The sequence below is a fragment of the Helianthus annuus genome, chromosome 11 (genome assembly GCF_002127325.2).
Source record: "Helianthus annuus cultivar XRQ/B chromosome 11, HanXRQr2.0-SUNRISE, whole genome shotgun sequence".
Lineage (NCBI taxonomy): Eukaryota > Viridiplantae > Streptophyta > Magnoliopsida > Asterales > Asteraceae > Helianthus > Helianthus annuus.
In genome coordinates, this window is record NC_035443.2 from 107193424 (window position 1) to 107207946 (window position 14523).

At 37.6% G+C, this 14523-nt stretch overlaps 1 protein-coding gene across 9 annotated transcripts in view; it reads left to right on the plus strand.

Annotated features, from left to right (window-relative positions):
• Window positions 1–298: 298 nt before the first annotated feature.
• The window catches only part of LOC110890257 (myosin-9), a 31179-nt gene continuing 16954 nt past the window's right edge, over window positions 299–14523 (plus strand). For 7 of the 9 annotated variants that reach the window (XR_004873479.1, XR_002564358.2, XR_002564362.2 and 4 more), the window contains exons 1-12: window positions 299–710; window positions 802–962; window positions 1043–1197; window positions 1969–2097; window positions 2326–2469; window positions 2761–2906; window positions 2983–3139; window positions 3463–3521; window positions 3808–3967; window positions 4039–4188; window positions 4293–4429; window positions 4513–4659. Coding sequence is in view for 1 of the 9 variants with exons in the window: in XM_022137852.2 (XP_021993544.1) it covers window positions 1195–1197; window positions 1969–2097; window positions 2326–2469; window positions 2761–2906; window positions 2983–3139; window positions 3463–3521; window positions 3808–3967; window positions 4039–4188; window positions 4293–4429; window positions 4513–4659 (1232 nt within the window). In the remaining 8 variants the exon portion in view is untranslated. Of the gene's footprint in view, window positions 711–801; window positions 963–1042; window positions 1198–1968; window positions 2098–2325; window positions 2470–2760; window positions 2907–2982; window positions 3140–3462; window positions 3522–3807; window positions 3968–4038; window positions 4189–4292; window positions 4430–4512; window positions 4660–14523 lie in introns of those variants that run through there. The other 2 variants (XR_002564360.2, XR_002564365.2) reach the window with 2 other exon arrangements.

Genomic DNA, 14523 nt, shown 5'->3' on the forward strand with positions numbered 1-14523 from the left:
TAACTCGACCCGAAAATGAACCCCATTGAAATAAAATCCTGGGTCCGTCACTGTTAGCACGTGAGGGGTTTTAACAGAGAAATTTAACTTAAGTTAGGGCTGGGGACCAAGCGAGTGCACTTTTGACAAGTTTTGGAACCACAAGTGTAATTAGTAAATCATTGGGAACAAGTGTGAAAATTTTACAAACCACAGGGACTAAACCAAGCATTTAACTCTTAACAAAAACGGTTGAGTTTTCTCCTTTCATATAGAAAGCAATGAAGTATAGAAAGATATAGATATAGATTCAATTCTAACAAAAACCGTTGAGTTTTCTCCTTTCATATAGAAAGCAATCAATGAAGTATAGAAAGATATAGATATAGATATAGATTCAATTCAACATTCAACAAACAAACAAACATCAACATTTGTGCATGGCGCGAACTCTTAGAAGCACAACCACCACAAAGAGCTCTGACAAATCGGCATTTGAAACCGCTCCGAAACCCTAGCCTGTCCAATCAACAATCTCTCGCAGATCCAATCGCCATTTTCCAGCTTCACTCGCCAACTCACCACCACCGTCGCACGATTCATCTTCAACGTTCGTCGGAAACGATCTAGTTTTCATCATTTATCTGTTTTTTTTCAAAAAATTGTGCGGTACAGTTGCGTTCGGCTTGAAAGATTTGAAGTGAACGAGCTTTGATTTTGAAAATCTGAGGGTACTAGTACTGAATATATGCATTTTGCTATCAATTTTGTATTTGGTGTGTGGAATGCAAACATTGAGTTTAGGTTGATGTAATTGTTTAGGGATCTGTTATGGCGTAAATCGGTTGATGTACTTTACTAATTTTCATCAGCTATCTGTTGTTTCAACGAATCCGTGTGGTGCGGTTGTGTTCGATTTCAATTTATAGACGATCGATTTTAAGGATTTGAAGTGAACGAGCTTTGATTTTGAAAATCTGAGGGTACGAGTACTGAATATTAATTCGGCTAACATTTTTGTATTCAGTGTAATGCAAACATTGAGTTTATGTTAATGTTATAGGTCAGGGATCTGGTATGGCTTGAATTGGTTGATGTACTCTCATTTTCATGGTGAAAAGATTCCTCTTCAGAGTTCAGATTGGGGACGTTCTGGATTTGCGAGGGCACGGATGAAGGAATTTATTGTTATAGAGGTTCAATTTTGATGTTCAGATGGTATGTTACTGTTTTTGTTTGTTTTACATTGTGTTACTGGTAAATAAGCATGCAAACAGTGATTAAAGTTTATTGATTACTTGAGAGAGTAGATTCTGTGGAGACTATTATTCGTGTTTCATGAAAAGTTACTTTAGAGTTGAGTGTTTATGACTTTAGTGGCTTATATATGTGACCTATATATGCATATTCTGTCTCATAAGGATGAGCATTATCATTGAACATAGCAAATAAGTTTTGTTGCCAAATTATTAACGTTAAGTTTTTTAGATCACATACAAAGATATTTGGCTTCAAGTAGTTATGCTTGTTCTTTTGTGGCATACATGTATATAGAGAGCTTGTAGATATGATTTGTATATATAAGAGAAACAGCAGTGATTCCGTTTGATTGTAAAAATGAACAATAAGTCTGAGACCAATTTAGTCTATCTTGTGATATAAAGACCAGATTCAATTCCGAGTCTTGCCCAACAACTTTTTCAAAGTTTCATCATTTGATTATGTGACTAACGTTAATCACTTTTTCACTGTTCTTTTTTCTTGATTTCTTGTACGCACCTGAGGCAACTTTGAGGTTATGCAGTTATGCTTCCACCCATTGATACTGACTATTGGATGCTTCTTTTATGTTAGTTGTGCAATTATAAAGTTTGTTAAAATTTCTAATCAAGGCGTTTGAATTGTCATAATTAGAGTGTTTATTCTCATGGTTAAATTCTTTTTTCTTCTTCCCTGTGCTGCATAGTGATTCTTTGAATCAATATGCAGGCGGCTACGGAAAAAATCACCGTAGGTTCTCAAGTATGGGTGGCAGACCCATCAGTGGCTTGGATTGATGGTGAAATGTTGAAAATAGATGGAACGGAAGCCGAAATCCGAACTTCTGATGGGAAGAAAGTAAGTTGTTCATATGCTCCTATCAGCATTTTCATTTTGTCTACCAACTTCACCATATCATCAGAAAAGAAAGCTGGATGTCAACTTTGTGCTTGTAAACTTATAGAATTCATGGATGCTATTCAGAGTTTTAACCAGTTTCAGTTATTGACATCACTCACTTTCAGGCATATCTATAATGTTACAAGTTTAGGTTCATAATATCTTGTCTTTGAACTCATTATATAGGTTGTTACAAAGCTCTCAAAAGTATACCCGAAAGAAATGGATTATCCTGATGGTGGAGTTGATGACATGACGAAACTATCGTATTTGCATGAGCCTGGAGTTTTGCATAACCTAGCTATCAGATATGAACGTGATAAACTCTATGTAAGAGAGGATTCAACATCTAATTTCATTTAGTTTCCTAATTTTATTCACTGGAGTTGGTACCTTTTACTCCAACGGGTCAAATCGAAAACATTCAGAACATGTTGAAAGTTGCCAAAAATCAATTGTTAATCCATGCTATTTCTAGATTATTTTTATTTAAAGATTATAGTTTTCAGTCATAACGAACACAAACGCCCTGGTTATTTTGAAATGTTAAATGAATAAAAAAATGTATGGGAATCCAGTGATTGGCCCATAATATTATAATGTGCTCTCACATTGTGGCAGACTTATACAGGCAATATCCTCATCGCCGTTAACCCATTTCAAAGTTTGCCTCATTTGTATGATGCTCACATGATGGAAAAATACAAAGGGGCAGAATTTGGGGATCTAAGTCCTCATGTATTTGCAATTGCAGAAATTGCTTTCAGGTAATATTCCTTTTTTATTTGTCTCTTATAGATCATTGAGACGGTTACATTTACAAGCTTATATGAAATCAACCAGGGAAATGGTTAACGGAGGAAAAAGCAACTCAATTCTGGTCAGTGGTGAAAGTGGTGCGGGTAAGACCGAAACTACTAAAATGCTTATGCGATATCTTGCACATGTTGGTGGTCATAAAGGTACCGAGGGACGGACAGTTGAACAACAAGTTTTAGAAGTAAGATTTCACAATAACTTAAGTTTTTGTTTTGTCTCCATAAATTTTCCTCTAAATCAAGTATGAATGCAAACTAATTCGACGAGGGTAGTCTGTCAGGCTCACTTCTATTGGAGAATTTATACATTAAAATACTGAATCTAGTTTAAAAGCAACTAGTTTGATATTTAACTGTGAATGGAATTCAAAAGACACTTTCTTTTCACATACAATTTCTTTATCTCTATAGATGTATTGATGCTTAGATAATACTTAATAGGGTATTATCTTTGCTTTCTTAGGCAAACCTATCCGATTATCATGATTAAATTTTATAAATGCAGTCAAATCCAGTTCTGGAAGCATTTGGCAATGCAAAAACTGTTAGAAATAACAATTCCAGGTGCATAACTTTTTTTTCCTTTTCCTTGAATTTTATTAAGGTTAGTGTATCATGATACGAAGACTATATTAATAAAATAATAATGTATACTTTTTAGTAAATTTATTTAAGTAAGCAATCAAACATTTCAATCCTATCTTTAATCAAGTTTTAGAGTTTTTTCCCATATGACCTGTTAGAAGTAAAACATAACCATAATTAATCCATTTCTTGATATATGGTACTCGTTCATTATTCCTTGCATTGGCTGAAACTATCCTGATGCTTCTTTGTTATCTTGCTGCAGCCGTTTTGGAAAATTTGTTGAGATTCAGTTTGATAAGCGTGGAAGAATATCTGGGGCGGCCATCCGGACATACCTTCTAGAAAGATCTCGTGTTTGCCAAATTTCTGATCCTGAACGCAATTATCACTGTTTCTATCTCCTTTGTGCAGCACCTCCTGAGGTAATTATTATGAATTATGTAACCATGTAAGTACTTAAATAATGTTAACTAACTCTGTCATAACTTTCAAGGAAGTTAAGAAATATAAATTGGGAGATCCAACTTCTTTTCACTATCTCAACCAGTCAAATTGTTATGAGCTTGTTGGTGTGAATGATGCTCATGATTATCTTGCCACTAGGAGAGCCATGGATACTATTGGAATAAGCCAAAAGGAACAGGTTGTATGTTGTAACATGTTCAAACTGAATGTTAGTTATACTGTTTGTTTCTTTTTGTGTAATATTGTAATGTAATAAGATGGCGATAACATACCAATTTCCAGGATGCAATTTTTAGAGTTGTGGCTTCAATTCTACATCTAGGTAATCTTGAATTTGCCAAAGGGGAAGAGATTGATTCAGCAATTCTGAAAGACGAAAAATCCAAATTTCATCTTCAGGTGACGGCCGAGTTGCTAATGTGTGTATAGAGCTTTGATATGCATGTTTCTTTCTGTTTTCATTTCTGTGCGCACATGTCAATGTATATGTGTGTATATGTAGGTGTGATCTACATGCACTTGAAGACTCATTATTGAAGCGTCTGATGGTTACCCCAGAAGAAGTTATCAAGAGAAGCCTTGATCCCCAGGGTGCAACTTTCAGCAGGGATAGTTTGGCTAAGACCTTGTATTCTCGTCTGTTTGACTGGTAATTTCAACCTCTCATCTTGTTCTGATTTACCACACCTTGTATTTTAAAATAGAGGTGGGAAGATGGGTGGGTTGGACAGGCTGGATATCGGTTTGATAGGCTCGGGTTGAAATGGGTAATTTTTTAGTATGGGCGAAAAGGACCCGGGCCTGTAGAGTTTCCAAGTTTAAATTATCTAGTAAATAATAAATTTATTAGTTATAAACTTATGATTAGTTAAACTCTTCATTTACATTTACAATCTAATCTTGATTGAATTAGGGGGAAACTATCCGGACACCTCCTGCGCCTAATTCCACACTTTTTGAAACCTAGACGCCTCGTATAGGTCTATACGAGGCGTCCATGCACTGAATTCGATGGGTGTACAGAGGGTGTCAGGCACGTTTAAGGAACCCTATACGCAGGGTATGGGGCTATACGAGGCGTCTATCTTTGGTGTTTTTTTTTTTTGCTGAAATGAGGGGTGTTTTGGTGGGTTTTGGTATGGTTTTTTGGATAGTTTTTGAAGATGTGTTTTTTTGATGAAATTTTTTTTGGTTTTAAAAAAAGTTTTTTTTTTCTTTTTTACACTATAAAAAGTTGTTGTTTTTTAAAAATTAACTATTTGCCTTTAAAAATCGTTCTTTTTTTATTTTTAAAAAAGTGTTGTTTTTTTTTTTGTTTTTTAAAAATCGGCTATTTAAATATATTATATTATTTTTAACATTTTACTTTTTAAATATTATTCTTTCGATTAAAATTTTATTTCTTTCAAATATTGTTTCCGTATTATATTCAGGGGGTTATATTGTTTCCGTATTATCTAAATTTAAGAGAACAATCATTGAGTAACCGAATAGCTGAAAACAAACATAAATATGACATATATAAGATAACTGTTTACATCCATAACAAAAATATATAAGATAAGTTTGTACATCCATAATAACAATAAAAACAACAACAGGTCTATGCATCCAAATCCGAATCTGAATCCTGATGCTGCTGCTGCGGCTGGTGCTGCTGCTGCGGCTGGTGCTGCTGATGTGGTGCTCGAACCGGTGGAAGCGGTATCGGGGGTAATCCCTCTCTCTCTCGTCTATCCTGCTCCGCCCGTACCAGCCAACCTACCAAATCGTCGAGCCTGTCAAGCCTGGCTCGTACATCCGGATGTAGCGCAGCTCCTGGGGCACCACCTCGAATAACGTGACGTGGAAACTGAGGTGCCCCGGCAGGTGGCGGTGGCTGTGGCACCGCTGCACCGTCTAGATCCTCCGGAGGGTCCTCCACGGGCACTACATCAGCAGGATCTGCAGGAGGATGAACGGGCTCGAAATGCTCTGGTAGGGCCTCCTCTCCCCATACGCCCCCGTCGCGGTTTTTAAACCGCGGGCCAACGGGGAACCTCCTGATAACCCTCATCCCCCATAGCGACTGCATACCCATCCGCGTCGGCATGATGGCCGGCGTCCGTAGATGTGGGTCCTGCTGTGGTACGAGGCCCAATGAACGGGCAATGACGGTCACGTATGCCCCGCCATACAAAAATCCGCGCTCCTGCCGGTGATGGCCAGAGGCGAAGTACTGGGCTAGACCGTGTGCTAGCGCGCACGGCCTCCTATACAACAAACAATATAGGAAAAAAAGATCTGTGGTCGTACACCACTCACGGCTGTAGCCGCACGCTGATATAGAAGTGGCGAGCAAATGGTGCAGATACCTGCAGATAGTGTTAGCGAAATACAAAAACAGAGATTAATAAACAGTGCATATAATCACAATAATTGCAATAATAAACGTACATACCTGTATAGTGGGTCCCTAACAAACGACACCCTCCCCTTCGACTTATCATGCTCCCAATGATCCGCCCCCGCAATCACCTGCCAAAACCCTACAAGAGTGGGTTTTTCAACCACCACTAGCCCCGCTGTGTAAATCTCAGTCTCGATCTCCTCCTGCATGTATAAACCAAAACGCACCGCAAACTCTGCTAGCGTCATCGAACGCATAACGCCAGCAAGCCTGAAAGAAATCTCAGGCGGATGGGGAGCACCTGGGTACGGAAGCTGCACTGGCTCCCCAGGAGGGTGAAATGTGAATGACGAAAGGAACTCGACCAGCAGCTCCCTGTAGGTCGGCGTGTGCGCCAAGTCAAAAAGACGATGCCACGGCGAATCGATAGGTATAAACCGACGCACTCTCGGCGTCTCAGCAATCTCCTCCATCGCATCCCAATCGATCGATGCATGCGATCCAACGTGCATCCTCCTAAGCTTCTGGCAATGACGGGCGGCGTCAGTGCCGTCGGGAAACTCTAGATACGGATGCCCCTGCAGCGTATCCACAGGCGGCCGCTGTCTACGTCGTGGACCCTGCTGAACCGGCTCGATCTGAATGTCACCGCCCGGCATCAGATCGTCCTCCATAATAAATACTGTATACGTATACAAACAATAATAAATAAAACAATAATAAATAAATAAATAATTAATAATAATAATAATAATAATAATAATAATAATATAATAATAATAATAATAATAATAATATAATAATAATTAATAATAATAATATAATAATAATAATAATAATAATAATAATAATAATAATAATAATAATAATAATAATAATAATAATAATAATAATAATAATAATATAATAATAATAATAAGGCAAATTGGAAATAAATAATCCCAACTCACTGTTATTGGCCAATAATAATCCCAACTCATTTAATCACCAATAATAATCCGAACTATTCACTTTTGTTTGTAAAATACTCCCACGTTAAAAAAACACTAACTAGGTTAAAATATTGCTGATGTGGCTTAACATGTGTGGACTGACGTGGCTGGTTAACATCTTACCTGTGTATAAAATGATTATCAGCCTCATTTGCACACACAATCGCACTATCCTTCAAAACCCTAATTCTACAAATTGGGCAAATTCATTCGATTGTGTGTGCAAATGAGGCTAATAATCATTTTTTACACAGGTAAGATGTTAACCAGCCACGACAGTCCACACATGTTAAGCTACATCAGCAATATTTTAACCTAGTTAGTGTTCTTTTAACGTGGGAGTATTTTACAAACAAAAGTGAATAGTTCGGATTATTATTGGTGATTAAATTAGTTGAGATTATTATTGGCCAATAACAGTGAGTTGGGATTATTTATTTTCAATTTGCCTAATAATAATAATAATAATATAATAATAATAATAATAATAATTAATAATAATAATATAATAATAATAATAATATAATAATAATAATAATATAATAATAATAATATAATAATAATAATAATAATAATAATAATATTATTTAATAACAATAATAATATTAATAACAATAACAATAATTAATAATAATAATAATATTTAATAATAATAATAATGATATAATAATATAATAATAATAATAATAATAATATAATAATAATTAATAATAATAATAATATAATAATAATAATAATAATAATAATATAATAATAATAATAATAATAATAATAATACTAATAATAATATAATAATAATAATAATATTTAATAACAATAATAATATTAATAACAATAACAATAATTAAGAATAATAATAATATTTAATAATAATAATAATAATAATAATAATAATAATATAATAATAATTAATAACAATAATAATATTAATAACAATAACAATAATCAATAATAATAGCAATAATCAATAATAACAATAAAAAAAAAAAAAAAACAGACCCTCGTATAGCACTCGTATAGGGCTATACTCGGCGTCCTGTTCTATAAGTTCATCATCATCATCAACCTCAAACCCCCAAAACCCAACAAAATTCAACTTTTAGGGCAAACCTACGGTCTAAAGGCATAAACGAGACAAAAATACTTAACTACGGGATGAAATACGTACCGGTGATGCTTCGATTCTTCAAAAATACGGTTGAAATACGTACGAGGCGTATAGATCAGAATGCAGCGTATATGTGTGTGTTTTTGTTTGTGTGTGTGATCTGTGTCGTCTAGGCCCCCCCCTGTGTTATACGAAGCCTAGACGCCTCGTATAGATCTATACGAGGCGTCTATGCTTTTTGGTAAATGACCATTTTGCCCCTGTTTAACCCTCAGTATAGCCTTTTATCAGGGGCAAAATGGTAATTAACCATTCCAAAAAGATATTTCTGAAATGGTTAATTACCATTTCGCCCCTGATAAAAGGCTATACTAAGGGGTAAACAGGGGCAAAATGGTAATTTAATAATACATTTTATTAATTAAAAAAAGAAATGGGGAAAAAGTAACCGCCTCAACTGTACTCCTCGTACAGACCTGTACGAGTCGTCCATCTTTGAAATTACCTTTGAGCCTCTGCTTAGTAGCTATACTGGGGGCATATCAGGGGTAAAATAGTAATTAACCAAAAAGCTTTTCAAAATTCAAATTCAAAATTCAAATTTAAACCGCTCAAACAGACGCCCCGTACAGGTCTGTACGAAGCGTCCACTTTCAAAAAATTCAAATTTTGAATTTCAGATATTCAAAAATTGAATTTTCAAAATCCCGCTCAAACAGACGCCCCGTACAGGTCTGTACGAGGCGTCTGGTTGGAGTAAAATTACCTTTGAGCCCCTGGAATAAGCCTAGATTGGGGGCATATCAGGGGCTAAATGGTCTTTTGTGCAATATTATACGAGGCGTCTAGTCCTATACGAAGCGTATAGTTGTTTTTTTTTTGTAGAAAAATTTAAAAAAATACTATTAATTCCAAAAAAATACTATTAATTCCAAAAAAATACTATTAATTACAAAAAAAATACTATTAATTAAATAAAAAATACTATTAATTACAAAAAAATAGTATTAATTACAAAAAAAATACTATTAATTACAATAAAATACTAATAATTACAAAAAAATTCTATTCATTACAATAAAATACTAATAATTACAAAAAAATTCTATTAATTACAATAAAATACTATTAATTACAAAAATCATTCTTCCGTGTAACTATCTATGTAATTAAGACTGGGGTTTGATCTTGGCCGAGGATTCATTATCGATGTATACCATTCTAGACGTGGCAAGTACATATCTTCCCATTGTTCTGTATGGGGTCTTCGGTGGGTCAACCATAGCCCGTGTGCTGGTGGCATAGGATAATCCCCTTCCAGCTTAACATGTATGAAGTGGTTCTCGTTAACATGTGTAAGCGTTATGAATAATGGTTGTTGATTAGCCGGAGGACTTAGTATTGGGAAGTAAGTGGAACTCGCACCCATGGTTGTCGTTAACAGGTGCACCCCGATACCGTACGTTTGTGCAATAAGAAGTCCTGCAAAGGGGAAGTCCATCCAGTGATTCTCCCCACAACCGGCCACTGAATCCCAAATTAGGCCCTGACGATGCGTGTGAAAATAACCATCAGCCCATGCTTCAAATATTGGGAACCAGATCGATTCGTTCTGATCCATTTCTTGGACAAGGTCCCTCCTAATAAGCCCCCATGAACTCTGATCCATCCCTAAGCCCACAGCCACAGACCGAAACCCACAATGACCGTCCGGCATCACATCTCGTATGCACGAGACGTACGGATGGAACACTGGCGGAATGTCAGACTTAAACCGTTCGATGATTCCCACGTACTCGTCCCCAATGATTAAAGGAAAACCGTGATCATCTCGTGTCTCTTTCTTCTTAGAACTCTTTGAACGGCTTAGGGTCGCTTTGGGTTTTTGGGACCTTATAACCGACTGTTGTGAGGCCTGAGACGGAACGTACGAGCTGTGGCGAGGTTTATCGTACTTACTTTGTCGTGAACCTTCAAAGCACGTGTTTGCATCACCGAAGGAGCTTCTCCTCAATTCTTCATCTATACGAGAGGCCTCGTCCAACCTTTCTTGTACCTGCTTTGTTGTTGGTCGGCCACGAGTATTTTGTTGGACAACCGGTGGTTTCTTGGTAGATTTCGTTGGAGTCAACACCGCTTTAATCTTTGAAAGCAGGCTTTTTTGCTGAGCTGGGGGGTGCGACTGTAATTGTTGTCTAACAACATCTAGCTCTTCGACCACGTCAAGTGAGTCGTCTATCAATTTACAACTTTGGAAGTTAAGTTTCCGCCAGAAGACGTCTATGTCTTCGAGTTGAATCGGACGCTCTGCACGGTTAAAAACAATATTGTTTAAGTAAAATGAAAAAAGGAAATATATCACACAAGTGTTGTACGTTCAACAATTATTACTTTCACGCATGTACTTTTCTATCCTACAAGCACAGGGCAACCCACAGCTGTGCCACATTTGGCAACCACATGATGAATTAAAGCGCTCCAAGACATCTAGCCTCCTAATTGCCTCTCCATGCAACAAGTCAAGGGCTTTGTGGGATACTTTTCCAAGTAGGTGTTGAAACATCGGGTGTTTGTGGTGTTTCATTGTTTTTTCGATGCTTTCTCGAAAAGTCTTCCTTATTTCACCGAACTGTGTCTCAACTATATCCCGGACACAACCAACTATACGGTCCAGCGAGCTCCTATCTTCGACGTATCTCTTTAAGTTGGCATGTTGGCTCTCAACTCTGTTTGTAGTACGATTACCAAAGTTGCGCCTCTTATCAGTCCACGCAAAGACAAACATCTCCTTATAGTCTTTTAGCCAGTTATCGTACACGTATTTGAAGACTCCTAAAAAGTAAAAATAATTTAATAAAATTTGCATAGGTGAGTCGTATGTTATTAGAAAAACTTACTAGAACGTTTGCACTCCACAAGTCGCTTTCGCATGTTGCGCAAGTGGTAGTCGTAGATGGGTATGGATGGAGACTCAATCAATGAACCCCAGAATGACATAAATTTCTTCCAGTCGTCGTCTGTGAAGGCACCCTTGCAGTGCTTCATAACATTCTGTTGTATGTGCCACCTGCAAAGAAGCCTGGAGGCGTCTGGAAATACTTTAGCACACGCGCCCATAAGGGCTAGGTCTCTATCCGTTAAAATCACACGTGGCTCCATACATTCATCCAACATTGCCTTAACCCTCTCAAGCACCCACACAAAGTTATCACCCCGTTCTTTACTAACAACGGCATGCGCGATAATAAACGATTTGTTGGTAGGCGTCATACCAACAATCTGGATAAAGGGCATATTGTATATGTTTGTCTTGTACGTTGCATCGATCATCATGACGTGGGGGAATGCACGCCACAAGACTCTCGAGTCCCGATGAAGAAAGAAGATCTCTGTTACGATCTCTGTTCCGGGTTCTTCCCGGATCTCGTAAATAAAGTCGTTCTTCATCAGCACATTTTCTAGTGACTGCATGGGAGTCAATCCTTGTCTTTGTTCGGCTCTAATCTTCGCTACAACGTTTTGAACGTCTTTCTGAACATGAAACCTGTCGGGGTCCTGCTTCCTTATCGTTTGAAATATTTTGCGCGGCTCCATGTTTTGAGCTGTCAGCTGCTCGATCAGTTTCATTTCGCTTGGAGTAAACCTTCGCACAAACGCGTGGGCCGACAGGTCCTCACAAAGTTCGTGGTTATGTTCAATTGTTCCGTCTTTTATCTCCCAGGTTTCATACGGGTGGTTTCGGACAGCCAGCAGGTAAAACGGGCAACCGGTTTTTTTGCTTCCAGCTTTTCTAAGTGTTGCTGTACTCTGGTGCTCACCACCACGATCACATTCAAGCCATACCCTCCCGGTTCTTCCCCCGATTTTCTTTGATCGACGGGTGACAATAACGAAACCATCCGCATTTGCTATTTCTTGTATCCGTTTCTTTAGTTCATCTAAGGAGTTGAAAACCTGTAACATCGACAATATTAATAATAATAATAATAATAATAATAATAATAATAATAATAATAATATAATAATATAATAATAATAATAATAATAATAATAATAATAAAAAAATAATAATAATAAAATATTAATAATAAAATAGTAATTTATACCGTCTTTTTTAAGTACAGACTGTCCAGAATGGGAGGTGCTTCACCACCATATCTACCATATCCACCATAACCACCATATCCTCCAACGTCCGAATTGTTTTGATGAACATAAGGAGTGCTCGGGGAAATGAATTGCTGATGATCACCGTCTCCTCCGTATCCACCGTATCCCCCGTATCCACCGTCTCCTCCGTATCCACCGTCTCCTCCGTATCCACCGTCTCCTCCGTATCCACCGTCTCCTCCGTATCCACGGTCTCCTCCGTATCCACCGTCTCCTCCGTATCCACGGTCTCCTCCGTATCCACCGTCTCCTCCGTATCCACGGTCTCCTCCGTATCCACGGTCTCCTCCGTATCCACCGTCTCCTCCGTATCCACCGTGTCCTCCGTATCCACCGTCTCCTCCGTATCCACCGTCTCCTCCGTATCCACTAGCATGGTATGAGTCATCTACACGGGCTGTTTCATCAACAGGAGGATGCTTGTTCAAATCTAGAAACGGGCTGTTTTGTTTTCCTTGTATACTAGACACAACCTCCTCTTGCTCATTAGAATCGGGAACGCCAGACTCCTCCAAAATAGACAACCGTATCATCATTAGTAAATAATAAACGAAAACAACAAGTAATTAAAACATTTACGCTAATAACTGTTACCGGAACGCTTTCGTGCCCCCAATTTTCGCTAGAATATTGCCCGAAGATATAGTTGCCGTCCCAATATGATGACATTTCAACACTCCGGGATGATAATAACGCAAACACAAATAAAAGAACAAACAGAATGTGAGTGTTTGTTTGTTGAAACCTCGGATGTGGACCAAGAACGCACTGTAGGTTGCATTTTATGGGAGCTAAAGACGCCTCGTATAGGTCTTTACTCCCCGTATGCCTTTAAGTCATGTCAGACATAGTCTCTTCATAGTCAAATCGGTCAGTCCAAGACGCCTCGTATAGGTCTATACGAGGCGTCTAAGGGCCTTCGTATTGGCCCCTCGTACAGGCCTAGACTCCCCGTATAAGTTGACTGATGTGACGTTGTACGAGGTGCAGAAGTTGGTCGGGAAAAGCAACCCTATACGCTTCGTATAGGGCTATACGAAGCGTATAGGAGGGTGTGGATTTAGGGAATAAGGTGTCTGAATATGTACACCCTTGAATTAAAGGATTTAGGAAGTTGTATGCAGTAACATGGGGGCCCGTTAGTGTAATTGGGCTAGGCGACGGCTTAGGGCCTCCGAAAAAATAGGGCCTCCAAAATAAAAAATAAATAAATCTATATTTATAAAAAAAGAATATTATATTTACGGTGATATTTGTTAACATTAATACAAGTGTAGTCTGGTGGTAAGAACAAGATTTGGTTTTTGTAGAGGGCTGGGTTTGAATCCGACCTGCTACCCATTTTCAAAATTATTAATCACCTCACTCACCCTTTAATAAAGGGTTATAAATGCATCTTTTTTAATCACCTCTTTTAATTTAATAAGCTAAATTTTTTTTAATAAAGAGTTATAAATGCATCTTTTTTAATCATCTCTCTTAATTTAATAAGCTAAAATATTTTGTCCACACAATTTTTAACGAGCGTCGAAATATAAGACGTCGTAAATATATAACATTTTTATTATTAGTCGAAGTCGTCCGTAACGAGCGTCGAAACATAACACGTCGTAAATATAAAATATTTTTATTATTGGTCGAAGTGGTTCGTAACGCGCGTATGTCCGCAACGAGCGTCGAAACATAACACGTCATAAATATATAATATTATTATTATTAGTCGAAGCCGTCCGTAACGCGCGTAGGTCCGTAACGAGCGTCGAAACGTAAGAAGTCGTAAATATATAATAGTTTTTTATTTAGTCGAAGTCGTCCGTAACGCGTGTAGGTCCGTAACGAGCGTCGAAACATAAC